We start from the raw sequence: 23118 nt of genomic DNA on the forward strand, positions 1-23118 counted from the left end.
AAGCAGCTGTTCACTAGTCTCATGAATTTGACTCCTCGGCAAGACAAGATACTTGACGAGCCCTCCAGCCATCTTATTACTGCTTGTCTGCTTAAGCGAATGTTCTGGTTGATAAAATTCGCTTTTAGATATTGTCTCCTTTGGGTTAGCATGGCTGGACAGGCACACAGCAAATGGGCCAAGGTTTCCCTTTGGAATCCGCATAAGCGACAACGTTCTGAGTTAAAATCTGTCGCCCATGAGGGGGATAAATCCTTGGCGACGTGCACCCCCATCCTGAACATTAGAAAGCACGTCTTTAAAAAGGAACTGAAATGGGCAAATAAATAGGCTTGTGGCTTTAGAGACCTGTATGAATTCATGACTGTCCATCCATGCCGTCTCTTTGTGAGCGCAAGTTTATCTTCCAATAAAGATTTCTTTTTACTTGCAGCGTTCACGGTTTTATTAAAGGATGCTCGATCCATCTTGTTATCCCAAACTGGTTGGAGTTCCAAAGTGGCCAAGGATGTGCTCAGATAACTCCCCCAAGAATTTGGGGATTCTTGCTTGTACTGCAACCTTACTTCATCCCAGCAGAGTCTATTTAGAGTATCCTCTTCGGATAACCGGAGGGTGTGGCAGAATTTAATGAAGTTGCTCATAGCCCTGTATTTAAGATCCATAAGCCCAAATTCCAGTCGTACCTGGGCGGGCGAGGCAGATTTTGGCAAGTCAAAAACTGATTTGTAGATTTTTGACTGCAATTCATTCAGGAAATGCGAATCTTTGCCACACCAGGGGACAAGACCGTATGACAAACTTGGTTGGATTTGGGCAGCCATTACTTTTAACAAGTGCAAATGATTAGGGCAGTCCAATTTTCTGCGCAAGGATCTGTAAGCGTAGATCAGGGACTGAGACTTTGCTTTGAGGGGCATTTTGTGTTCTTTGTGACTTGTGCCCTGCCTGATTGTCACACCCAGGTATTTGTATGCACTTTTTTCTTCCACGTGGGCCCCCTTTACCCTCCATTTGAATTTTAATTTCCTTCTGTCAACTAGACGAACAATTTTTGTTTTGTCTTTGTTTATCTCTAGCTGTTCCGAGTCCAGATAGGATGCCAGGTTGTTTATTGATCTTTGTAATCCCACTGGGGTTTGGCTTAACAAGACTATGTCGTCTGCATATTGGAGAATTGCGACTGGCTTGCTAGCCAGTTTTGGGGGGTGACAATCTGGGTTATCAATGTGCCGGGCATTATATATCATTTGTAGGAAGATTGAAACTATGTTGCAACATTTTAACTCTGTGGATCAGACATTGTTGTAAGCGCTTCTATTTAAATAAATAAAAAACTTAACACAAAATGTTCAATATGCATCAGCCAGTAAGAAAAATAATCCCTCAATTTCACACATCATTTTCTGACATACATGAATATAGACATATGGAGAAATAACATTTCACGCTGGAGGGTCTGTGCTGTGAAACAGTCTACCACCAGATATTTGGTAAGAAACTAGTTTGAAGATTTGAAAAACATTTATATATGTAATTTTGTTTCTAGAGAGGGTGCATATCCAGAGTTTTCTTTTAGTGCTATAATTATTACAGTTATTACTTGTTTACACGTCTGACTACAGACAGCCTTAATTGTTTCCCAGAGCCCTTATTGTTACTTTTTTCAGGCAATTTATCAACCACCATCATGTTTTTTTGGTATCAAATGTATCATTCCTCCTTCTGAAGTGCTTTCATTGCACTGTTTGAGATACGCTGATTTCAGGAGCAGCACCTGCCAGGGACGATTTGGTGAAGGCGGAGCCCAAACTAAAGACCCCTCCCCTACAAACAGTACATCCTGCTTGAAAAGCGAATGCCTACGTGAAGTCTGATGTTAAAAAGTTTATAAATGCACTGTAATATTTGTTAAAGTTATTGTTCATATACATACTAATTGTTTGTGGAAAAAACACAACATAAAAATAGCAAATTATTTTATTCCAGAGCACATCAAACAAGTACCATACAGTCTGTACAAGCTTATTTATAAATTACCTAGAGTAAACATGTTTTATTATGCAGCTTGTATTAGCATCTTTTCGTTATGGTTACACAGACTCATGGAATGCTTCTACAAGCATGGGGTAGTCAAAGATGACCTCACATGGTAAGGTGTTTGTCAATCTTGGAATGGGAAGTGCATTTTATTGTACTTCGTTGTTAAGTGCTATTCCATTGTATTCTGTCCCACCATTAAAAAAGCAGTAACATACTCTCTCCACAGAAGTTCTCTTGGTATTAGTTCAAAATTAGAGATCATTACAGCAAGAAGCATGGAACTAAAGCACAACATTTTCAATTTCTTTAGCAAAAAATATCAGTTACTGTTTCTTTTTACCTAACCATGGAAGAAGGGTTTTTCCTCTTAATGAGCAGGGAAGAGAGTTCCACAATTTGACTCATAAACAACTTGAAACAGTGCCTACCCACTTAGGCTTGCAAACGTTCTATGGTATGAACAGGAAGGAAGATAAAAAGTGGAGGGCACTTTATGGAAAACAATGCTGAAGCCTCCCACCCAGGAAAGGAAGAGATGCATATTGGAAACTTTTGAACATTGGACATGTAAATCAAAACAAGCATCTTATGTGCAATTGCTGCCAACACAGCCTCTTAATCATTCCAAAACCTGATTTATCTGTGTAGGACCAAAGATAAGTTGAGCTGCGGAGTTTTGAATGAGCGGACGTATATTTGCATCTGTCGATGATAAGCCTAAATGTATTTCAGAAATCCAATCAAGAGTACATGAGTGCATTCATAATCAGTTTATGAGACAAAGACAAAAGAGGCAGTAAGAGGTAAACATGGACAGATGGAAAAAAAACAAATGCTTACAAATGAAGAAATATTGGTCTCTAAAGATAGGTTAGAGTTGAACAGCCTACTACGATTTCTGTCTTAATTGATCGTCATAAGGTAAAGAACCATAAAAGGAGGACACCGAGAACTCCAAATTGTAAGGAGCGTTGTCAGATAGGAAGGTTTCAGATTTTAATTCACCTGGAGGATAAACCACCAACAATAGTTTGACTTCACTGGCAGATGTGTTGCCAAGTGTGATCTACATTTAAATTGAATACTCATATATGTAATTTGACTGTTAATGCCAAATTTAAAGTTTTTAGCAGCATAAAGCTCAGGCCTGAAGGAAATTTCAATTAAGCCAGAGTAATCGGAGTAATTTCAGTAATTACGCATTACTCTTGTTGTGAAAAATTACAAAAATTAAGTGATTATGCCGTCTTGAGTAATTACAAGTAATTTGGGACAGCAAGTAAATCTGAGTATGTACACTAGTAAGAATTACACCAGTTACACCAACCCCTAAAAAAGTTTTCTGATTTCTTTATGAAGCACTGAACTTCCGCTCGATTCCACCTATGGAATTTTATCCATTATAAGGGCAGTGTTTTGAAGGAAATTCCCTGAGGATTTGCATTTACACAGATAGAATCATTTTCTTTTACCATCAAAATGTACATCATGACCATTAATATTTATCTAATGTCTTCTTCACTGAAGTATGTGGTGGGTCTGTCAAAGTCACGTGGTAATCATTACATTAGATGGTGATATGACTGTTTTGAAGCCTCATTCTACTGTTGTGCATGTTGAACTGATACTTAGTAACATGTGGTGATCAATGTGGAGAAGTGTGGCTCACTGGTTAGAGGAGGCAGACCCGGACGCTGAGATCAGACCCGGGACCAGGGTTCAATTCTCGACGCGGCAGGGTCTTGAGCCCAAAACGTCCACGGACTCGGTAATTCTCGCTTCGGTGCCTACTCGAATCACAGGTTCACACTCTGCAACTCTGGGCAATAGCTTGCTTAATCTCCACTACGGCCCCCCGCGGCGGAATGCCTGGCTTTCACCTTGGGGATACCCAGTAGGGGCTATCTCACAGGGAAAAACCAGGACGGGTTCCCAATGCAAAGCGCTTTGAGACCTGGCGGTGATATTGCGCTATAAAAACCTATCCATCCATCCATCCATCCATCCATCCATCCAATGCCTGATATTTCCTGGAGCAACTGTTCCTTCACTGACCCAAAGCAAATTCAGGAGAAGTGCATGTCAATGATGCCTCATCAGGGCACAAGAAAGCCCCTTGAGGGTGTAGGCTATGTATAATCACATGAACAGATGCAGGGTTGAGGAAGAGATATGAGTACCTTTCTGCAAGAGAGGAATGGTGTATGACATGGCACTGATGTCACCGGAGAATGAAGAGCATTGCCGATGGATGGGCATGGCATAGGTGGTATTCCATTGTGAGGCAAGGTGAGGAGCTGATGGCGGTGGCATATTTGATGTCTGGGAGAGGGATTGTGTTTCGGCTATTTACCAGACAGAGTCACAGGAGGCGAAGTGTTCTGCATTTCAGAGGCTAGATGAGAGGTGGGAAAGTTGGAAAAAGCATGTGGTGGCAATGTGGTGCCAATAAGCTTCATTCCAGCTCCCACCCGCACCCTTTCTAATTTATAAATAGGTTCATGCAGCCTAGTAGTTTTGCAATGAAGTTCTTAAAACAGGTCTTATTCCGCTATCTTGGCATGGGAGTGTTATTCAGCCAATATATAAGAGTGGCCCACAGGATAATCTGGCTAATTATCATTCAATTACGCTCACTGATGTAGAGGCAAAAATTTTTGCTAGTTGCCTGTTGGAAGAGCTAGAGGCTTGGGCCACAAAGGAGGATCTTATCCCTAATTTTCAAACTGGGTTTAGAAAGGGAGACTCTACCCATACCAATTTGATTTTATTAACATTATTAGGTGAGAGAGCCAAGACCAGGATGCAAAGATTATATGTGTGCTTTATTGATCTAAAAGCCGCTTTTGATTCTGTGCCGCGAAATACTCTCTGGGGTAACTTAAGGAATTGGGGTATTTCGGAATCTCTCTTAAAGATGATTATACTTTTATACACCCACGCCTGGGTGCAGATCAAAATTGGCGATGGAAAGCATATGACCCGTCGATTGGATACAAATGTGGGATTGAAACAAGGCTGTGTATTGACTCCTTGCCTTTTTAATCTTTTTATGGCCGATTTGCCAGCTCATTTTAAACATAGTAATTCACATTCGTCTTTTATTCATGGTCAATAAATTAAATACCTGCAATATGCAGATGATACCATTCTATTGAGCCAAACAGAAATAGGGTTAAAAAGGTTAATTGACTCTTTTAATGGCTATTTCACTCAAAATGGACTAACAATTAATACAAAAAAAACAAAAATATTGACTATGGGAAAAGGGAAACAGCGGATTAAGGAGTGGGATATCAATGGCCTGGTAATCGAAAATGTGAAATCATATAAATATCTTGGGATCACGTATGACGAGGGACTGATATTTAGACAACATTTTAATAACCTGGAAGCCAGGGGCTGCTCTCTTGCATTTGCCTTTAGGAAATTAAGAGACAAATTATTATGCCCTAATTATGATCATCTGATGAAAGTGATGAGAGCAAAGTTAATTCCATCTTTGGACTATTGCTCACTCATCTTTCGGGGCAAAGACGCGAAAGTGCTCGACGATATAGAAATTGGAACTTATAAAGCTGTTTTTAAAATCCCTAAATATATCAGTCGAGCAAACATAAGATTGGAATTTGGATTGAAAAACCAAATTGTGGCGCGTCAATCAGTATTTCTGAAGTCCTTAATATCATTAGCCCACTCGGGGGAAGGATCTTTAGCAAAGCTTTGTTGGCTCGAAATTTCAGAAGGGGAATATTAAAAAAACTGGCAGCTGTACCTAACTGAATGCCTATGTAACTTTGATTGCTCTAATTTAGAAGATGAAATGAGGAGTAAAGTAGTTTTTACATAATAAATTAATCAAATGGCCGCACTACTAATGATTATAGCTGACAAGGAAGAATTAGGGAAAATAAATAATTTCTGGTCAATTGCTAATTCCTTTGGTAAGCTGACGCCTTAACCCTATTTAGCATATCATTTAAAACCAAGGTTTAAGAATAAATTCATGCACTTAAGGTTGGGAAGATATCCGACAAAGGATGGCATACCAAAATGGGAGAATCAATGGTCATCGAGCATCTGCAGGCTTTGTAGGCAAAGGGATGAAACAATAATTCATATAGTAACCTTATGCCGAGCTTTGGAAGATGCTCGGAAGTCCATCCTAAAACCGATCTTTAATGAATTAGGAATTAGAACATGTAGACAAGCAATTATCACCTGTTTGAGTGGGGCGATTGTTAAACTTACTTATCTTTTTGTTAAGTTTATCATTATTGCACAGAAGAAACTCAAAGGAGTAGAACGGGTAAATAACTGTATTGCGATATAAACTACGTAAGAAACATAATTTAATGTTCATTGGATGCAAAGTGTTAAGCTAGCTTAAGGGACCTGGAGGATATTTTAATATAGTTGCGCACATCGCACTTTATTATCGCTTGCACATGGAATACAGCTAAAATTTATATTTGTAACTGCAACTGCCAACAAAAGTCTTTTTTTGTAAATGCAGCTATAATATTTCCTGGGGCAATTATAAGGCATTTTAGTAAGTTTTATGTATTTTAATTATTGCATAATATATTAATGTTGCACTTTAGTATTGTTTGTACATGAAATACAGCTAAAAACTGCCAACACAAGTCACTTTATGTAAATGCTGCTATAATAGTTTTTGGGGGAATTATAAGGCACTTTAGTAAGTTTTATGGATTTTTAAATATTGCGTAATGTTTGAACGTTTTGATGGAATGGTCATCTATTAATGTATTTTTGGAGGATCACTTTAATAGGCTAATAACGCTGTGTATAGTATATGCTTGTTTTATTCGGTTGTTTTTATTTTTCCTTGCTTGTAATGATTTTAATTAATCAACAAATAAATACTTACTTACTTACTTACTTATGTATAATGAACTTACTTAAAGGGGCTTTCAGTCAAAGCTTTTCATCCATTGACCTGTTGTTGTGTCATTCATATTTTGCTTCCGTCCGCTACAGCATACAGCATGTGTTAGTTTCTCTTTGAGTGACTGCATTTTGCTCCGTCATGATGAGCACATCCACAGACAAGATAGTTCCTTTCAGTGGCAGTGTGTTTGTTTTTACTGTATAATTACTTTAGTGCTGCCTTTGTGTTTAGAACCTGATGCAATAGAAGGATGCTTTCTATCAGATGTGAGCACAGGGCATATTCCAACTATATCAGTTCCTATCTCCTGCCAATGCACTTGTAAATTCCTTTGAGACTGTCCTTTGTCTTTCTGACTGCTTCTGTTTCACAGAAAAACAGATTTCGTCTATTTAAAACTGTTCTGTCTTACGTTATCCTCGTTTTACTATGTATGAGACACACAAACTGAAAGCTTCAATATTATAGGAAGTGAGCTCATAGTGGACAATGCTTTAGAACACATTTATTCTGGACTCAGTTTCACCAATGGTTCTTTTTTTTTTTTTGATTTCAAGAAGATTTTATTAAGAGAAACAGTGATTCAAATAATAGCAAACAAAATACAAAGAGGCGATACATTCCAATATGAGAGGAACGCGAAACCATGGGCATCATTTGATCAATAACTAAGCTCAATGTAAGTAAAAGTGGAAAACAGGCAAACAATATGAAGGTAATGAAATGAGCCAATAAGGGAGTACATTGTTCAGAACTTAGAACGTATCAATCCCTAATATGGGGATAGGGGGAGGGGAAGAGAAAAAGAACCATAGGAAGAAGGAAGGAGAGAAAGGAAAAAAGCAACAGAAAGAAAGAACGGGATGAGAGGACAGGAAAGAGGAAGAAAGAAAGAAAGAAGGAAGGAATCCCACAGGAAGAACCCAGTACCGCAACTACCAGACAAAAATTAGGTAGACATAACAACAGGAAATTGAGGGACTAAACCTTTCGCAGAGAGTTCCATATATTCATCCAGAGTTGCCCAAACCCCCTTAGAGATGGAAGGCGACAGGTGTGCTAGATCTACTGAGGTGTGAGCACTGCGTAAAAAGGAAACCCATGCCCACCAAGTATGATATGAGACAGACGAGAAAGATTTCCATTCCATAAGGATAACTTTGACCACTACAGATAGAAGAAGGTCTAAGAGTTGTAATTGTAATGGATCAAGGGGAAGAGGCGTAGGAGCCGCCCAGGGGCCTAATAGAACTAAAGGAAAAGAGAGCTGGAGCTCAATGTCAAAGATAAGAGACAAATGTTGCTGAATAAGGACCCAGAAAGGTTTAAGTAAGGAACAGTTAAAGAACATATGTGGAAAGTCACCCGCCTCAACGCCACAACTCCAACAGAGGTCATCCTCTTTAAGGTTGAGGGAATGAAGACGTACCGGAGTCCAGTGGAGTAGATTGATCGAGAAAAACTTGGACTGTATTAAGGAGGGAGCTATTTTATTACGTAACGCTAATTTGCCAATGGATTGCCAAGCTTCGGTGGAAATATGATCCGTAATATTGTGATCAAAATGACGCAACCATTTTTGTTGTGCAACCGTCTGATCAGGAAGCAAAGTAGAGGATAGAAACCTATATATGTGGGAAGCAACATGACCCGCTTTGAGCCAAACAGAGAACAGCGAGACGGTGGAAGAGGAGGGGTGAAGACGAGTTTTCGAGATCGCAACCTTGATTTTAAGAAAAGTGTAAAAGTCTAGATTTGTTAGAGAATGTTTGAGCGCTAAAGTAGAGAAAGGTAAGGGCTCACCAGAATCATCATACAGATGTTGTACAAGAGAGATACCTTTCGTCGCCCAGTACGACATAAGTGTGGGAGTGATATTGAGTTTAATTTTGGAGTTGCGCCAAATGGAAGACCATCTAGTTTTGTGCAGAGGAAATGCCATCTTTCTATCCACTTTCTTAAGTGCGACAATTGTATCAATAATGATAGATCGGGAGAACAGAATATGGAAAGTGGAAGTAGTACAAAAAGAGGCAAGCGGTAGAGGAGCAGCTAAATCCTGTTCTATGAGTAGCCATAGAGGAATATGACGGGTTGGTGGAGAAAACCATAGGGCACCTTGGGAGGCCAAAAAAGCAGTCTGGTATTTTTCCCAGTCCGGGAAATTACAACCCCCCATATCACAAGGTCTACGTAAATATTTATATGCTAACCGAGCACGTTTGCCGCTCCATAAAAATTTGGAGGTGATACCATCAATTTCCCGAAAAAAAGAGTCAGATAATTTAATCGGAATCATGGAAGAGACAAAATTGATAATCGGAGTTATCATCATTTTAAGGGTTTGTAGGCGACCCCACCAAGAAATATGTTTTGGAGACCATGTGTCCAGAAGACGACGAACTTTAGCAAGAGTTTGAGATTCATTATAAGTAACCGTGGTATGGAGCGTAGAACAAAAATAAATGCCTAGATATTTGAGATGGGTAGCTTGCCATTTAAAGCCAGCCGAACCCATATGAGCAGGAAAGCAGTAGGCATTTAAGGGGAACAGTTCTGTCTTATCTTTATTTAGGGTATATCCCGAGACCTTAGAAAACAAAGAAATGGTGTCAGAGATAGCAGGAATGGCTAACGCGATGTCATCCGAGAAAATGAGAACATCGTCAGCGTAGGCTGCAGTTTTAAGACAATGAGGGCCAAAAGAAAACCCTTTGATATCAGGATGTAAATCAATCAACCGAAGGAGAGGATCAATAGATAACAAAAACAAAAGAGGGGATAAGGGACATCCCTGTCTCGTGCCCTGGCAAAGATTAAAAAAAGAGGATGTAGAACCATTAACTCGAATATTAGCTTTAGGTTGGGAGTATAAAGACATTACCATGTTGATAAAAGAGTCCCCAAGGTTATGTGCATGTAAGACAGCTCGAAGAAAAGGCCAAGAGACCTTATCGAAGGCCTTCTCCGCATCGAGGGCCAAGGCCGCGGCAGGTAGTTGGGATCGCTTAGCCGCCCCAATAATATGGCAAAAAGTGCGAATATTGTCTCTTGCCAGCCTACCTTTAACAAAACCAGTTTGGGAGGGATGGACTAGGTTGGGAATGAAAGATTCTAGACGTTTAGCCAGAATTTTAGCAAAGATCTTCGCTTCCATATTGAGAAGCGAAATAGGGCGGAAATTCTTAGGGTCCGAATGATCCTTCCCCTCCTTTGGAATCACTACTATGGTGGCTTCAGCAGCCGTACCCGAAACAGAACCATTACGAACAAACGCGTCAAAGACAGCCTGCAACTTAGGCACAAGCAACGGGAGAAAGGTTTTATAAAATAATATCGGGTATCCATCTGGGCCAGGTGCTTTCCCCGAACGGGTGGCCTTGATAGCAGAAACTATTTCCTCAGGTGAGATAGGTTCATTCAGAGTGGAGCGATCTTCTTCTGATACTGATTGAATCGGAATCGATTTTAGAAAATCTTGGCAGTTGTCAAAAGAAGCTTGGTTAGAGGGGGTATACAATTTATTATAGAAATCACGAAAAACTTCAAGAATGTCCTCAGTTTGAAATTTTTTAGAGCCAGTATGATCTGTAATAGAAGAGATCTGAGAGGATTTATAGGAGGAATCTTGGAATTTTAATGTAGCAGCCAAAAGTTTACCAGCCCGATTCTTTAAGAGTAATTTTTTGGACTTTTGTGCCTGGAAACCAATATGAGCTCTTTTAGTGACAATTGTATTATATTTGTATTTTAGAAGCTTAATTTGTTGCAGGATAGTCGGGTCTTTAGTATGTCTAAAGGAAGCCTCCAGAGTTTTAATCTCAGACGATAAATCAGTAAGTTCTTTTTTAATCGCTAAATTGCGTTTGGACATGCATGCAATAACTTGGCCCCGGAAAGTACATTTAAAAGAGTCCCATAAAACTATCGGAGAAGATACAGAATCCTCATTCTCACGGAAAAAATTGTTTATATCCGTTGAAAAATCTTCCACTTGGGCAGAGTCATGTAACACTTCTGTATTAAGTCTCCAAGAACGACCGCGCGGTTTCGGAGCAAAGGACGAAAGCGTAAAAGTGACCGCAGCATGGTCCGAGATAACAATGGGATGTATGAGTGGGGAAGAAGAAGCTGAGACAAGAGAAGAGTGAACTAAGAGATAATCAATACGAGAGAATGAGGAATGAGGGGAGGAAAAGAAAGAAAAGTCACTAGCAGTGGGATTATGGAGACGCCAAATATCATGCAATTGAGCAATGGAACACATGTTAAGCATCTGTTTGTGTGCTTTAGGTGGACGAAACTGAAATGCAGAATTCCTGTCCAATAAAGGATCCATAGGTAAGTTAAAATCACCACCAACAATAAGATTTCCAGCATGTGGGGTGTCATGCAATTTTTTAGAGATGGATTTCCAAAAAGCAGGGTTATCAACATTCGGAGCATAGATATTCATAACAAACAAATCATGTTGTCCATCCGATAATTTAGATAAGAGCCAGCGACCCTCAGAATCATGCTCAGAGGAGAGAATCGATAAACCTGAATTCCTCGAAACTAATGTAACCACACCATTGCGTTTACCAAGAGCATCCGAACAAGACACATCCAACACCCACTCTTTCTTTAAAAATAACGCTTCTCTACTAGCGATCTTAGATTCCTGAAATAGAACCAAGTCCGCCGAGAGAGATTTACAATAATCTAAGATTTTAGATCGTTTCACCGGGTGATTCAAACCCTTAACATTAAGGGATAATACATTTAAACCTGGCATATAACGGAAAGGGATACAAACGAAGACAACATTGATAACAAAGAAGGGGCGGAGCTCAAAAATATAGAAGACCAACCCCTAAGCAAAATAGACGGTACGGGAGCATCCATGTGGGAGAACCAGGAAAAAAGAAAAGCTAGAAGAGGAGAAGAAAGACTAGAAAAGAGAAAGAAACGAGGCAGAGGGGGAGGTCTAAAAGAGACCCATATCATGCAAGGGGGAACGTGGAAAAGGCGAGTAGGAGACCCGTACTAGGAGCAAAAGTTGGTAAAGACGAATAGCCCAATATTAAAAGACAACTGTCAGTGAGCTAAAAAGCAATAGAAAAACCATACTCATATAAATACATTTGATAACGAAGTACTAAATTGCTATTAGAAGACTAAAACCACTCAAAGTAGATCAACAATACCACACCGAGAGCAAGTTCGTGAAGTAAATAACAATAATATAAAATGTAAGCAAAGCGTAATTATGTACGAAACATTTTGAAAAAACATATATCAATTTGTGAATACAAGAACAGACATGTATTGAATCCGCATATGAATAATACAAAAACACCTAATTGTAACTATACTATATAGTGGAATGACATAAGAAAGAGAAAAAGGTGCATGAAAGCAGTATATAGAAACGAGGAAGAGACAGAGAGGGAAGATGCAGAAGAGCAGAAAGAAGAAGGAGAAATCTACACACCCATACTACAATGAACCATAGAATAATGCAAATGTAATACAAAAAGCTAGTGAAAGAAGCAACAATACTTAATTGATAGACAATAAATCTGCCACCAATATCTATAAAAATGCAGGTAGTCTGTAAATGGTAACAGCAACAATATAAGTGAGACACACCGTAAGAAAAATAGATAGGAGCAATAAAAAGGGAACAGAAAAAGAGGTACAAAAACTAAAGAGAGCAGAGAAGACGGGTAAAAGAAAAAGAAGAAAAAATTTAAAGGATCTAAAAAAGTTTTTTCGAAAGAAAAAGAAGAGAAAAAGAAAAAGACGGAAAGGCAGGATACGAGAAAGAAGGAGCACTTACAGAATAGTATGGAAAGGAGAAAAGAAATAGGACGAACAATAGCAGAGGATTAGATTAACATGGAAACATGGCTGGAGAAAAAAGAGGAGGTAACCATCCAGAAAAAAAGATACAACCAGAAGTAGAGAAAACAACAAATCAGGTCCCTGAGGCACCATGAGCCTGTGAAGTTGATCTTTGAATTTCCATCTCTATTTCCTCCTGGTTATCCAAGAACGTTGCCAAGTCCGCCGGTTCGTCGAAGATTCTGGAACGCCCTTTATATGTAATGCGAAACTTGGATGGACCAGAAAAGGAAAAAGGGATACCCAAGTCAGTGAGACGTTTTCGAAGATTCAAGAAACCTTTCCGTCGTATGACCGTGTCTCTAGCAAAGTCTTGGGAAATAGATATGCGATGGCCCTCCCAAATGAGTTGCTTAATCTTGCGCATATGAGACAAAATCAGCTCAGTGTGTTGATGCCGTAAAGGCTTAAAAATAATTGCTCTTGGCTGGGTAGCTGCTTTAGAACGGAACGTTGGAACACGGTGTGCTCTCTCAATCTCAAAATCTCTGAGGAAAGATAATTGAAGCGTATCCGGAATCCACTTAGATAAGAACTCAATCATGGAGGAGGATGTTTTCTCTGAGTCCTCCGGCATACCAAAAATACGCAGATTAGATCTCCTGTTACGGTCCTCCTGCTCCGTGAGGTCTCTGCGCAGCGCCGCCATAGAGCGCTCCATTTGAGAGAGGGACCTAGATTGCTTGTGGATACCATCCTCTGCAGAGCTAATCCGTGTTTCAGCCGTTGATACACGTAGAGAAAGGGCTTTAAACTCATTCCTGATAGCAGACACTTCCACTTGAAGTAAGTCAGTGTTAGTTTTAGTGGACTGCGCAATATCGTGAACCTCATTGAGGCGCGCCAAAATGGTGTCCAATGTGGAAGAATTGTCCGCCTGTGGAGATTCAGGAGACGGAGAGACTGACTTAAGTCTTTTCAAAGATGCGCCCTGGTCCTTAGAGTCTTTGGTGTTCATGGATCTATTCATATTGACAGAGTGGTAGCAGAAGGCTATCAAAAGACCCCTGGAGTAGAGAATAGCACTAAAGACACTCAAAATATTCAGGTACAGTGGAGAAAAAAACAAAAAAAGAGGCAGTTCACGCTCAAAACACGCTACGCAAATCTAGCGGATCAGGTATGAGCAGAGATAGGCGTGAGACCCCTTCAAGGAAGCAATAGAAACCTCTCACTGAGCCAATGAAGAAAAAAATAAAATAATAAAATAATAAAAAAACTGTGAGCAGCTTCAAACCCAGCCAAGCAGCAATAGAGTAACATTAGAAAAAAGAAAAAGCCTAAATGTTACCATAATAGACAGCGTGTGAAGAAACCTTCATTCAGACACTGAAGACTGCTAACTTGTATCCGCGGCGGCGCCTCAGAAGCCAGCTGTCCAGAACATCAGACGCCCGGAACATCAGACGCGGTAAAATGGCGGCCGCTCCTCAGGAATGCGGGCGCCTGTGAGGAATGAAGCCAAAGTCATAGTTCCGAGATTACAAACCGTGGAAAAACAGCGTCATGGAGGTCCGCACACGTTCCGCTTTTGTTGTGTGGTTTTCCCGGTCAGGAGGGCAAGAAGAGACGGAGATAAGCGCTCGACGGGACCAACTCTCCCCGGAGCTCAAGCGCGACCCGCCATATCACAGCGGCGCGCAAGCCACGCCCCCTTCACCAATGGTTCTTTAAAAAACTTTGACCAAATAGAAAACTGACCTTTATTGTGTTTAATTTGTAACACATGTAAAACTTGTTTTCGCTCTCTTTCTTTCTTTCTTAGATTGTTGAAAGCCCTGCAGCTTCTTAAACAATAACCGTTTACAAAACCATATCAACACAAAACAAATATTTCCAAAAGGCTGTTGGCCAGTGCTCGACCTACTGGCTTTGCCAATGCTTATATACACCTGTTATCTTGAACTATAGATACCTGCACTGACAGGGGAATGTGGTCGTTAGCATAAATCCACTCCCTTTTTTCCAACTTCTTTGTGTCTGTGGCCTACAATTTACATAAGGGATTTATTCTGCCATTATTAATTTTCTTATAAGCATATTGCAAACTGCTGGCTGGAACTGTGCTATTGAAAAAGAACAATAGGCACCCCAATACTGTAAAAGAACTGCTCTAGCAGCAGAGGTGGGGAGAGTGGGGGAGCGTTTGCTGAGGTCTGCCCTCCACTACAGGGCACTGAATTTAAACATTATTTAAAAAAAATGATGAGGAAACACAACCTAACAAACTTTTGAAAAGGTTGGCATGCTCCTGAACCCTGTATTCACCTGAAAATTCCGGTGATTCTGCGTTTGGGGGAAGAAGTTCACCATGGATTCATATTTATTGTTATTCGTAAAGGATTGTATTAAAATTATTAGGAAATCGTGAGGAATTGCAAGAGGAAAATCCCAGCACAAGGACACTAAAGGAGATTCTTGCAAATAATGTATGTAGAAATGGGGCTGGCAACATCCAAAATTAACTTGGAGCAGGAAACCCAATTTTGTTATGCAATCTAAACAAGTATAAACCCTTTGAAGGTAAGGGATTGAAGGAATGAATCGATACTGTTAACTGAAAAAAGGCATTAGTTTTATGCAGTGATATCCAATTGCCAACTTGACTACAATGTACAATTGTTAAAGTGTTGACAATCAAGGTTGCAGACACTTGAAAGCTATTAAGCTGTTTACAAGTTATTAAGTGACTCCTCCTTCTCCATTAGGTAAGGTACGTTTATTATGCATAGTTAATTAAAACCAGTACACAGCATTTTGCAGTAAAAAGATTTTTCTTTTAAAATTAAGTAAAAGAGTTTGGTAATTAAAATGGGTTCCTCTTTTCCATTAGGACACAGTTGCTTGAAAATTACCCTGTTAAATTGAGAGGAATATTCCTATACCTGCTCAAAAATTAGCACAGATTTGCTCAGCGTTTGGAATTGTGAGTAGTGAGATAAATATGTACCTGCAGTTTTCCTCTAACATATTTCACCAGCAAAAACTTGGTACACTTTATCAGGAGAAAAGTGGACGAGGAAAGAACCAAAATATGGAATTTGAAGCAGTCAATACCAAGGCCCAGATTTACAAAGTGCGTGTGTTGCCCTTGCATCACGCAAGGGGACACAAGACAATGCAACCCCTTTAGTGGGATTTACAAAGCCACGCAAAGCCACCTTGCATGGCTTTGTGTAGCTTAGTTGAACCAGAATAATGCAAGGTAGCTCAAATCACTGCCTTTCTTACACTGCATTGGGAAGGTGTTCCATGGGTGGAGCATGGGCGTTCCTATGCATCCATCCATGTTTTTGACGCAATCCCTGATTTACTAGGGTTAGTAAACCTGGGATTGTGTCAGCATGGTACACCTTCTGAATAGAGGCATATCGAGGAGAAATATCTGTATTTCTCCTCATTATTTTCTCTTTCTACGAGTGCTGCACTGTGCAGCACATGTAGAAAGAGGAAAATGCCGCTAAGGATTGTTTTTGTGCAGGAAGGTGTCTCTTCCTGCGCAAAAACAATCCTGCCTGTAACAAGGACAGCCTTTCATGATGGGGCAGGGGTGGCTGGGTTAGCACAAGGCTGCACTCAGTGCACCAGCTCAGGGATAGAGCTGGATTGTATCATATCATAGTTGATATGGATCATTTCTGCTCCCTCCCTGTCATGCAGTGCAGACAGTTGTCTTGCTGCATTACTGTGCGTGACTGTTTAATAAACCTGCCCCCAAGTTTTCTTGTTATGCCTCATTTCTTCCTAGAAAACCTAGGATATTGTGTATTTGTGTTAGCGGGTGCATGTCCACCCTAAGGTATTCGTTTTTAACAGGCGTTGCAAATGCCCTCTCATGATTCATAATTGTAAACAGATTGCTGCAAATACACACCTTGATCTGAAATCAGTAGAAGAATGTTGGAACAGATGTCCAATATGCTGGTCGCAAAATGTTGGTTGCATATTGCGTTCAGAGTGGAATTTGGCAAACCGACTTATGTATTAATAAGTCAGTTCACCAAACTACAAGTTATAGTGGGTCACAAGCTGAACTATCTTATCAAAAACGTTTTAAAAGTTTGAGTGTAGGCAGGAGACTCCATGACCACTGTATCCTCCACAACAAATTTCAAACATTATAACATTCATATAGGGAAAGAGGTCCCAAGTGATTCCCTGCCCTTTTACAAATGGGTTTAAATCCCAACTTGGGTATCGGTAACTTTTCAAGGGCTGAGACCGCCATTTCGTCCCTAAAGCATTTATACATATGGCTAAAAATCACTATTTGAAAGGGACTCATACCAGCCACGGCTCGTGCAGGGCGTTACACCGGGCAGTGACATCAGGCAAAGGAGGGGCAGGGTGGGGGGGTTGTAAAATTTGGGATATAGTCGATGTCAGGTAAGTACCGAAAAAAATAAAGAAAACAAATTTTGTTGCGCGCGCTGCAACTCCAGCGGGGGAGGGGGGGGCTTTATGTACTTTGCAGGGGGGCGCCCTCAAGTTTCGTTACTCCACTGCCCTGACCGTGGTGTGGTGATGATAGGTGATGCTGCATTGGACTTGCAGTAATACCCCAAATTGTCCCTTTCTGAAACAGGGTTTACAGAATTGGAATTTCATTACACTTCTAGTATATCAAAGCTGCAATAGTATGAACTGCCATTACACATTACACATACCAACCAGAAAGAGCCTTAAGTCAGCTGACAGGGGCTTCTCTTTGTGAACGCCCTCTCAAAGCCTGTGTGCACCGGTACAGTAGTGTAAGAAGTAGTGTAAAAATGCTCACATTTTGTATTCTTTACTTACTAGTCCAAAGAAGATGCAGAAGAGCTGAACCACGTCTGTGTAAGCAACAGAGTAAAGGCCGCCCACCAGCGTGTACAAAGTGGCGATCAATGCAGAAACAATAACGGCCATGGTGATGTTGATATCAACTATCACACTGATTGTGGCCCCTAGAAAAGAAAATATATGTTTATATACATCAAAACGTGTTTGGATTTAAACATACTTCACAGAACAGGCAAAAAACATAATTACTTAGTATGTATTTCCAATTAAAAGTCTGCAATATTGTAATGCTGCTGTATTTCTGCATGGTAATAGTGCCAAATGAATTGCATTTATTTCTGTATAACACTTACAAAGATGTAACATACACAGCCCTTGGATTCTCCATCTATTCGCCTAACAAATCAGGTTAATATTCTAGCATAAAATGTCCGACCAGATCATGTGAAGTGCATCAGTGCCAGCACTGCTGTTGGTCAATTTGGCAGGTGTATCGGGAAATTCTGCAATTGTGTAGGGCAATTTTACATTGATGACAGTCCATTTTCAACCAGCCTTGAAACAATATTTACATAGACATACCGGTATGACATTTTTTTTTGCATGTCTTTCAATGCAAATATGGTTTAGCCTTTACACTAACAACCAACGCTGGAGGAAATGTAATTACAGAATTAACTAGAACAATGGGAAAATATCCATTAGCTAGTGCAAATTGCTTCGCTCTGGTGCAATGTGCATATTTGTAAAGCCTGGGTGGAGTTCGCGGAGTTCCCTTATGAGGAACTCTGCGAAGTGACAAAAAAACTACACCGCGCTACGCGTAGTGCGGTTCGCGGTGTTTTACAGCAAGGGTGTTAGTCCCATCCTGGAAAATCATCGCAAATGGCACCATGCGTAGTGCAAGAAGGCTCTGCTGTCTTTCTGCTGCTCGGGTAGATTTTCGACCTGAGTGGAGGTTTCTCAACGCAAACAGAAGGTTTCTCCAACACGAGCGGTCATGAGCATACGCACCCACTCGCATTGCGAAATTCGAACGCCCGTATTGAGAAATCTCACCGGGAGGTCGATTTTCCTCACTCGCACACGTTAACTAGACCTTGACGAGCACGAGCGAGGAAAAATCTTGCCGGAAGGTCTATTTTCCTGGCTTGCGCTCACCAACTTGACGTTGACGATAACGAGCAGGGAAAAACACTCTGCTCCACGAGTTGTTCAGAAGTCTGCGAACTCTGCTTAATGCGGAGTGCGAAAAACTCTGCAAACTCCCTGAGCGGAGTGGAGTTCACTGCCCAGGCTTAATATTATGTGATCTGGGGCTTTGTTTCTGAATATCCAAAGGGAACAACCATTTTTTTAAATTTCAATTCTTTAATGTATGGGTGCTTTCAGTCATCACAACATAAACACCACACGAGTCTCCACCCCACCAATGAGAGGGTGCAGCCTCAAATGACTGAATTTACAGCCACAATTTATGTTCTTCATGGTTGACAAAGATGTCTGTGACTGGCTTGGAGACTTCAACTACATAGGTGCAGACCTTCTGATTGGAAGGTAATAGGCAAAGAGTATACACACCTTCTGAATAGAAGGTAATAGGCAAAGAGCATACATATGACCCAAATCGAACTCTAACCAGACACCCTTTCACTTAAAAAGCATAAATATTGCCCACCCCTATGCTCTGCCCTCCTCCCCTCTGACTACATGACCCTGCAGCCAAAAGGACCTACATCTAGTCTCCAGGCAAAAACACTGAAAAGGTAAACACATTTTATGAGTCGGCAACAGTCCTTGTAGTTGAATTTGTGGTAAACAAAATTACAAGCAACTACATGCTCTGCCTCCATAAAACGTCAGTAGAGCAAATAATTCAGCCTTGTGGAAGATGGTTACATGCTCTGTAAATGCACTGGGAAGGAGGCAAGCACCATGGGAGCATTACAAAGAAATAGCAGGATGAGAGGAGGCTAGTAAAGAAGTTTTCTAGGAATCAGATGGAAAGGTTATTCATGGAGGCAGACTTAGACACTCTCTCTTTCTCACACCCCTTGAGAAGAGTGTACTCTCCATAATACACACTGATGTGTTATATGGCCTGCCTATCGCAGACAACTGTAAGTTAAGGCCAGGTAATAACTAAACCAATATTCTGGCCATACAAGTTGTCCTAAAACCACTCAAAGAACTGTGTCCTCCACCCTTTACTGTTATGTGGACACAACACACATATACCTCATACACAGTCTCTAACACATACTTCCATCTAATACAATATTACTTAAATTAATTTCCTTTTACTCTTCCTTCATCTCTTACAGTCACCATTACAAGTAATTTGGTTGCTACAACTGGGACAGGATTACTTCCTAAAGTGGCAGGACAAACCACAGGGCCTTTCTCATATTCAACCTTACCATACACACAGGTATGTCGCTATGCTATCAAGTTCACTGACAACTTATAGTGATTTTCTACATTATTGAATGATGAACTAATTTTCTCAATTATACCTTATAGTTATGTTTTTAACTAACAACTGTGAGAAGTTGGCCTGGTATATGATGTCCACTATTCTAGTGGGCATCTTGCACCAGTCCAAACGACCCTTATTGATGGTAGGTTGTAAAATCAACCTTAAAGAAAGCTATACTAGTGGTATCTGTGGAGAGCAGCCTTCAGGCTAAGACTTAGAGGCGAGTTAAGCAAGTTGTTTTACCAATTATAATCTCTTGAAAGACCAAATAAAAGCACACCACACAAGGTATATATCAAATATATATGTATTTAATCTAAACACAACCCCTCTGGACTCTTTATGAGGTCAGAGGTAAAAGTACAATACAAGGAACTTAATTAGCATACGATAAGTTCCACAGTATACGTTATGCCCTAGGCGTCTCACAAACCATATATTAAATAGTGGTATAAGAACCATGTGAGGGTTAGAGAGCAGGCCTAGGGCCTGTAGAACCACTGGGGCTACCTAGAATCACTAAAGGTTAGGATGCAGGAGGCCCACAGGGGACGCGTGCAGTGTCTAAACACAGCCACGGATCACCATGGACTTTTTATGGAGAACGAACAAGTTACAATTTTAGAGGTTAAGGGCACTTCTAGGTGAACCACGATGGAACCCTTTTAGACTAGGACACTCAAGAGACAAGACCCACGGGAGCACCGGAATACTCTTGTTACCTTACCCAGGGAAGCCGGGTGCATAGGTGTCTTTTGGTGTTGGGTTTCGTCATCCATTCCTATGGAGAGCTGCAAAGAAATGCTGCAGGCGACCAGAGGAAAAGTGTCCGGGTGGATCCAAGGGTGGATCGGAGATGTAAAGAACTAGGAAGTAGAGGAGACAGAGTATGGGTCACCAGCCAGTGACCAGGATGGTGAGGAGAAGATTCCAGCCGATGTCGGGTGATTTCAGGTGAAAGAGGTGAAGCTTGCCTCATCTGCCACGAGGACGAGGAGGTGTCGACAACAACCAGGAGCTGGATTCAAACTGTCCCATGAAGGATCTAGTTGACTGCGGTGTCGGAACCCAGATTGAACCCAACAAGCCTTGGCAACGGCAACCCACGCAAGACGTCAAGATTGGCTTTGGTGCAGACCAGCAAGGTCTGAGGGACTCCTCCTTTGGAGAGGAGTGAGAGCACATCTGGAGCAACAAGAAAAGCTCAAGAAATCAAAGATGGCACTTCGTGGGGGCTCGCTAGCCAACGGACTAGGAACCGTGAAGGGGCCTCAAGCGGAAATGCACAAAGCAGGCCCACGGGAGTGTAGGCCTCTGTGCTTCGGTGCAAAAGGTGCTCGGGCAGGGGCTTCAAATACCCCAATGCACAACTTTAGGTTACCTCAGGAAGTAGGTGCAGTTGCAAAAATGCAAGATGTCCAGGAGTTCTGGTCCCACGTCTCTCGTATCCTCTACAGGTCTCAGCTTTGCTGGGAGCGCAGGTCAGCATCAGAGATGTCTGGAAGTCCATGTCCTGTGTCACAGATTCTTCAGGATCCAGCGGGAGCCTCGAAAATGCAGACCGGCAAAGATGCTGTTAGTGCGTGTTTGGACAGGGTGGTGGAAATGGTGAAGGCGTTTAGCAACATACCAGAAGAAATAAAAAGCTCTAACATGTAAAAAAACTAGGAAAAAGAGCCTGGAAAGGGGATGGTTTAATTCACCCTGTACAAAAGCAAGGAAAGCTTTGCTAAATGCCCTAAAAAGATAGCCCAGAAACCCGAATGAAATCAGGGAACTGCGGAGTTCATATAAACTCAACAGAAAACATAGAGAAAAGGCCATAAAAGAAGAGGATCTTAATAAAGCAGCAAAAATGGGCAATAGCCGCGACTTTTGGGGAATCGTAAATGCACCACATTTTAAAAATTTGGTAGATCCTTCATTAGATAATAACGTGGCCGAAGAGGCATGGATTGCTCATTTTGAGGATATCTTTGCGGCAACAATAGATCCCAAAATACTACTTGTTAATATGGAAACAGGCGAACAGGTTCCTCTTTCATTCTCACTGGGTGAAATTAAAGAAAGTCTAATGTCATGTAGTGCAGGTAAGGCCCCAGGACCCAATTGATTTTTTTCAAGGAGTACCAGAGCTTTGGGCGCCTCTGTTAACCAACGTTATGAATAGTATAGCCCGAGTTGCCTCCCCACAGTCCTGGTCAGCAGGCGTCATCGTTCCGATATATAAGAAAGGAGACAGATCTGATCCGAAAAATTACAGACCAATTTCCCTGCTGGATACAACAGCAAAACTTATGGGCCGGCTCCTCCTTTCTAAGTTAGAGGGTTGGGCGAAGGAAAATAATATCTTAATCCAGGCCCAATATGGTTTCCAGTCAGGAAGGGGTACTATAGATCAGTGTCTGAACATGGCGCTTATAACAGAAAAATATACCAGGATGAAGGGGGGTAAAATATATATGGCTTTCATGGACTTGTCTGCAGCCTTTGACTGCGTGGCCCATGAAAAGCTATGGGCAATAATGAGGGAGATGGGGGTCGACCCAGCCATATTAAACTTTATTAGACAACTGTACTCCAACGCGACGGCCTTGGTCAGATACACTAAAAATGGGGACTGCACACGCTCGTTCAAAATCGCCTGAGGAGTGAGGCAGGGATGTGTCCTTGCCCCGTTCCTCTTTGCCATCTACACAAATGGAGTAGAAAACGCTCTCTCTAAGGTTACGAGAGACGTTCCCATATTCAACTCACAACTCATACCAATTTTAGCATATGCAGATGACGCGATGCTGATCGCAAGGACAGGCCACGGACTACAACATCTGATAACTTCATATGTAGCCTTTATGGATTCAATAGATCTAAGAGTAAACCACACTAAGACCTTTGTAGTAATAGTGGGAGCGAGAAAAAGAGATAGAACTCTCTATTTACATGTGGAGAAGGAGAGACTAGAGGTGGTTGACTCCTTCCCTTACTTGGGGGTATTATTTGATAAAGATTT

At 41.1% G+C, this 23118-nt stretch overlaps 1 protein-coding gene across 1 annotated transcript in view; it reads right to left on the reverse strand.

Annotated features, from left to right (window-relative positions):
- Positions 1–23118, reverse strand: part of SLC5A7 (solute carrier family 5 member 7) — a 393122-nt gene that overhangs the window by 83823 nt on the left and 286181 nt on the right. Inside the window, exon 4 of the mRNA XM_078656154.1 lies at positions 17645–17793. Within this exon, the coding sequence (XP_078512280.1) occupies positions 17645–17793 (149 nt within the window). The remainder of the gene's footprint in view (positions 1–17644; positions 17794–23118) is intronic.

The sequence above is a fragment of the Lissotriton helveticus genome, chromosome 8 (genome assembly GCF_964261635.1).
Source record: "Lissotriton helveticus chromosome 8, aLisHel1.1, whole genome shotgun sequence".
Lineage (NCBI taxonomy): Eukaryota > Metazoa > Chordata > Amphibia > Caudata > Salamandridae > Lissotriton > Lissotriton helveticus.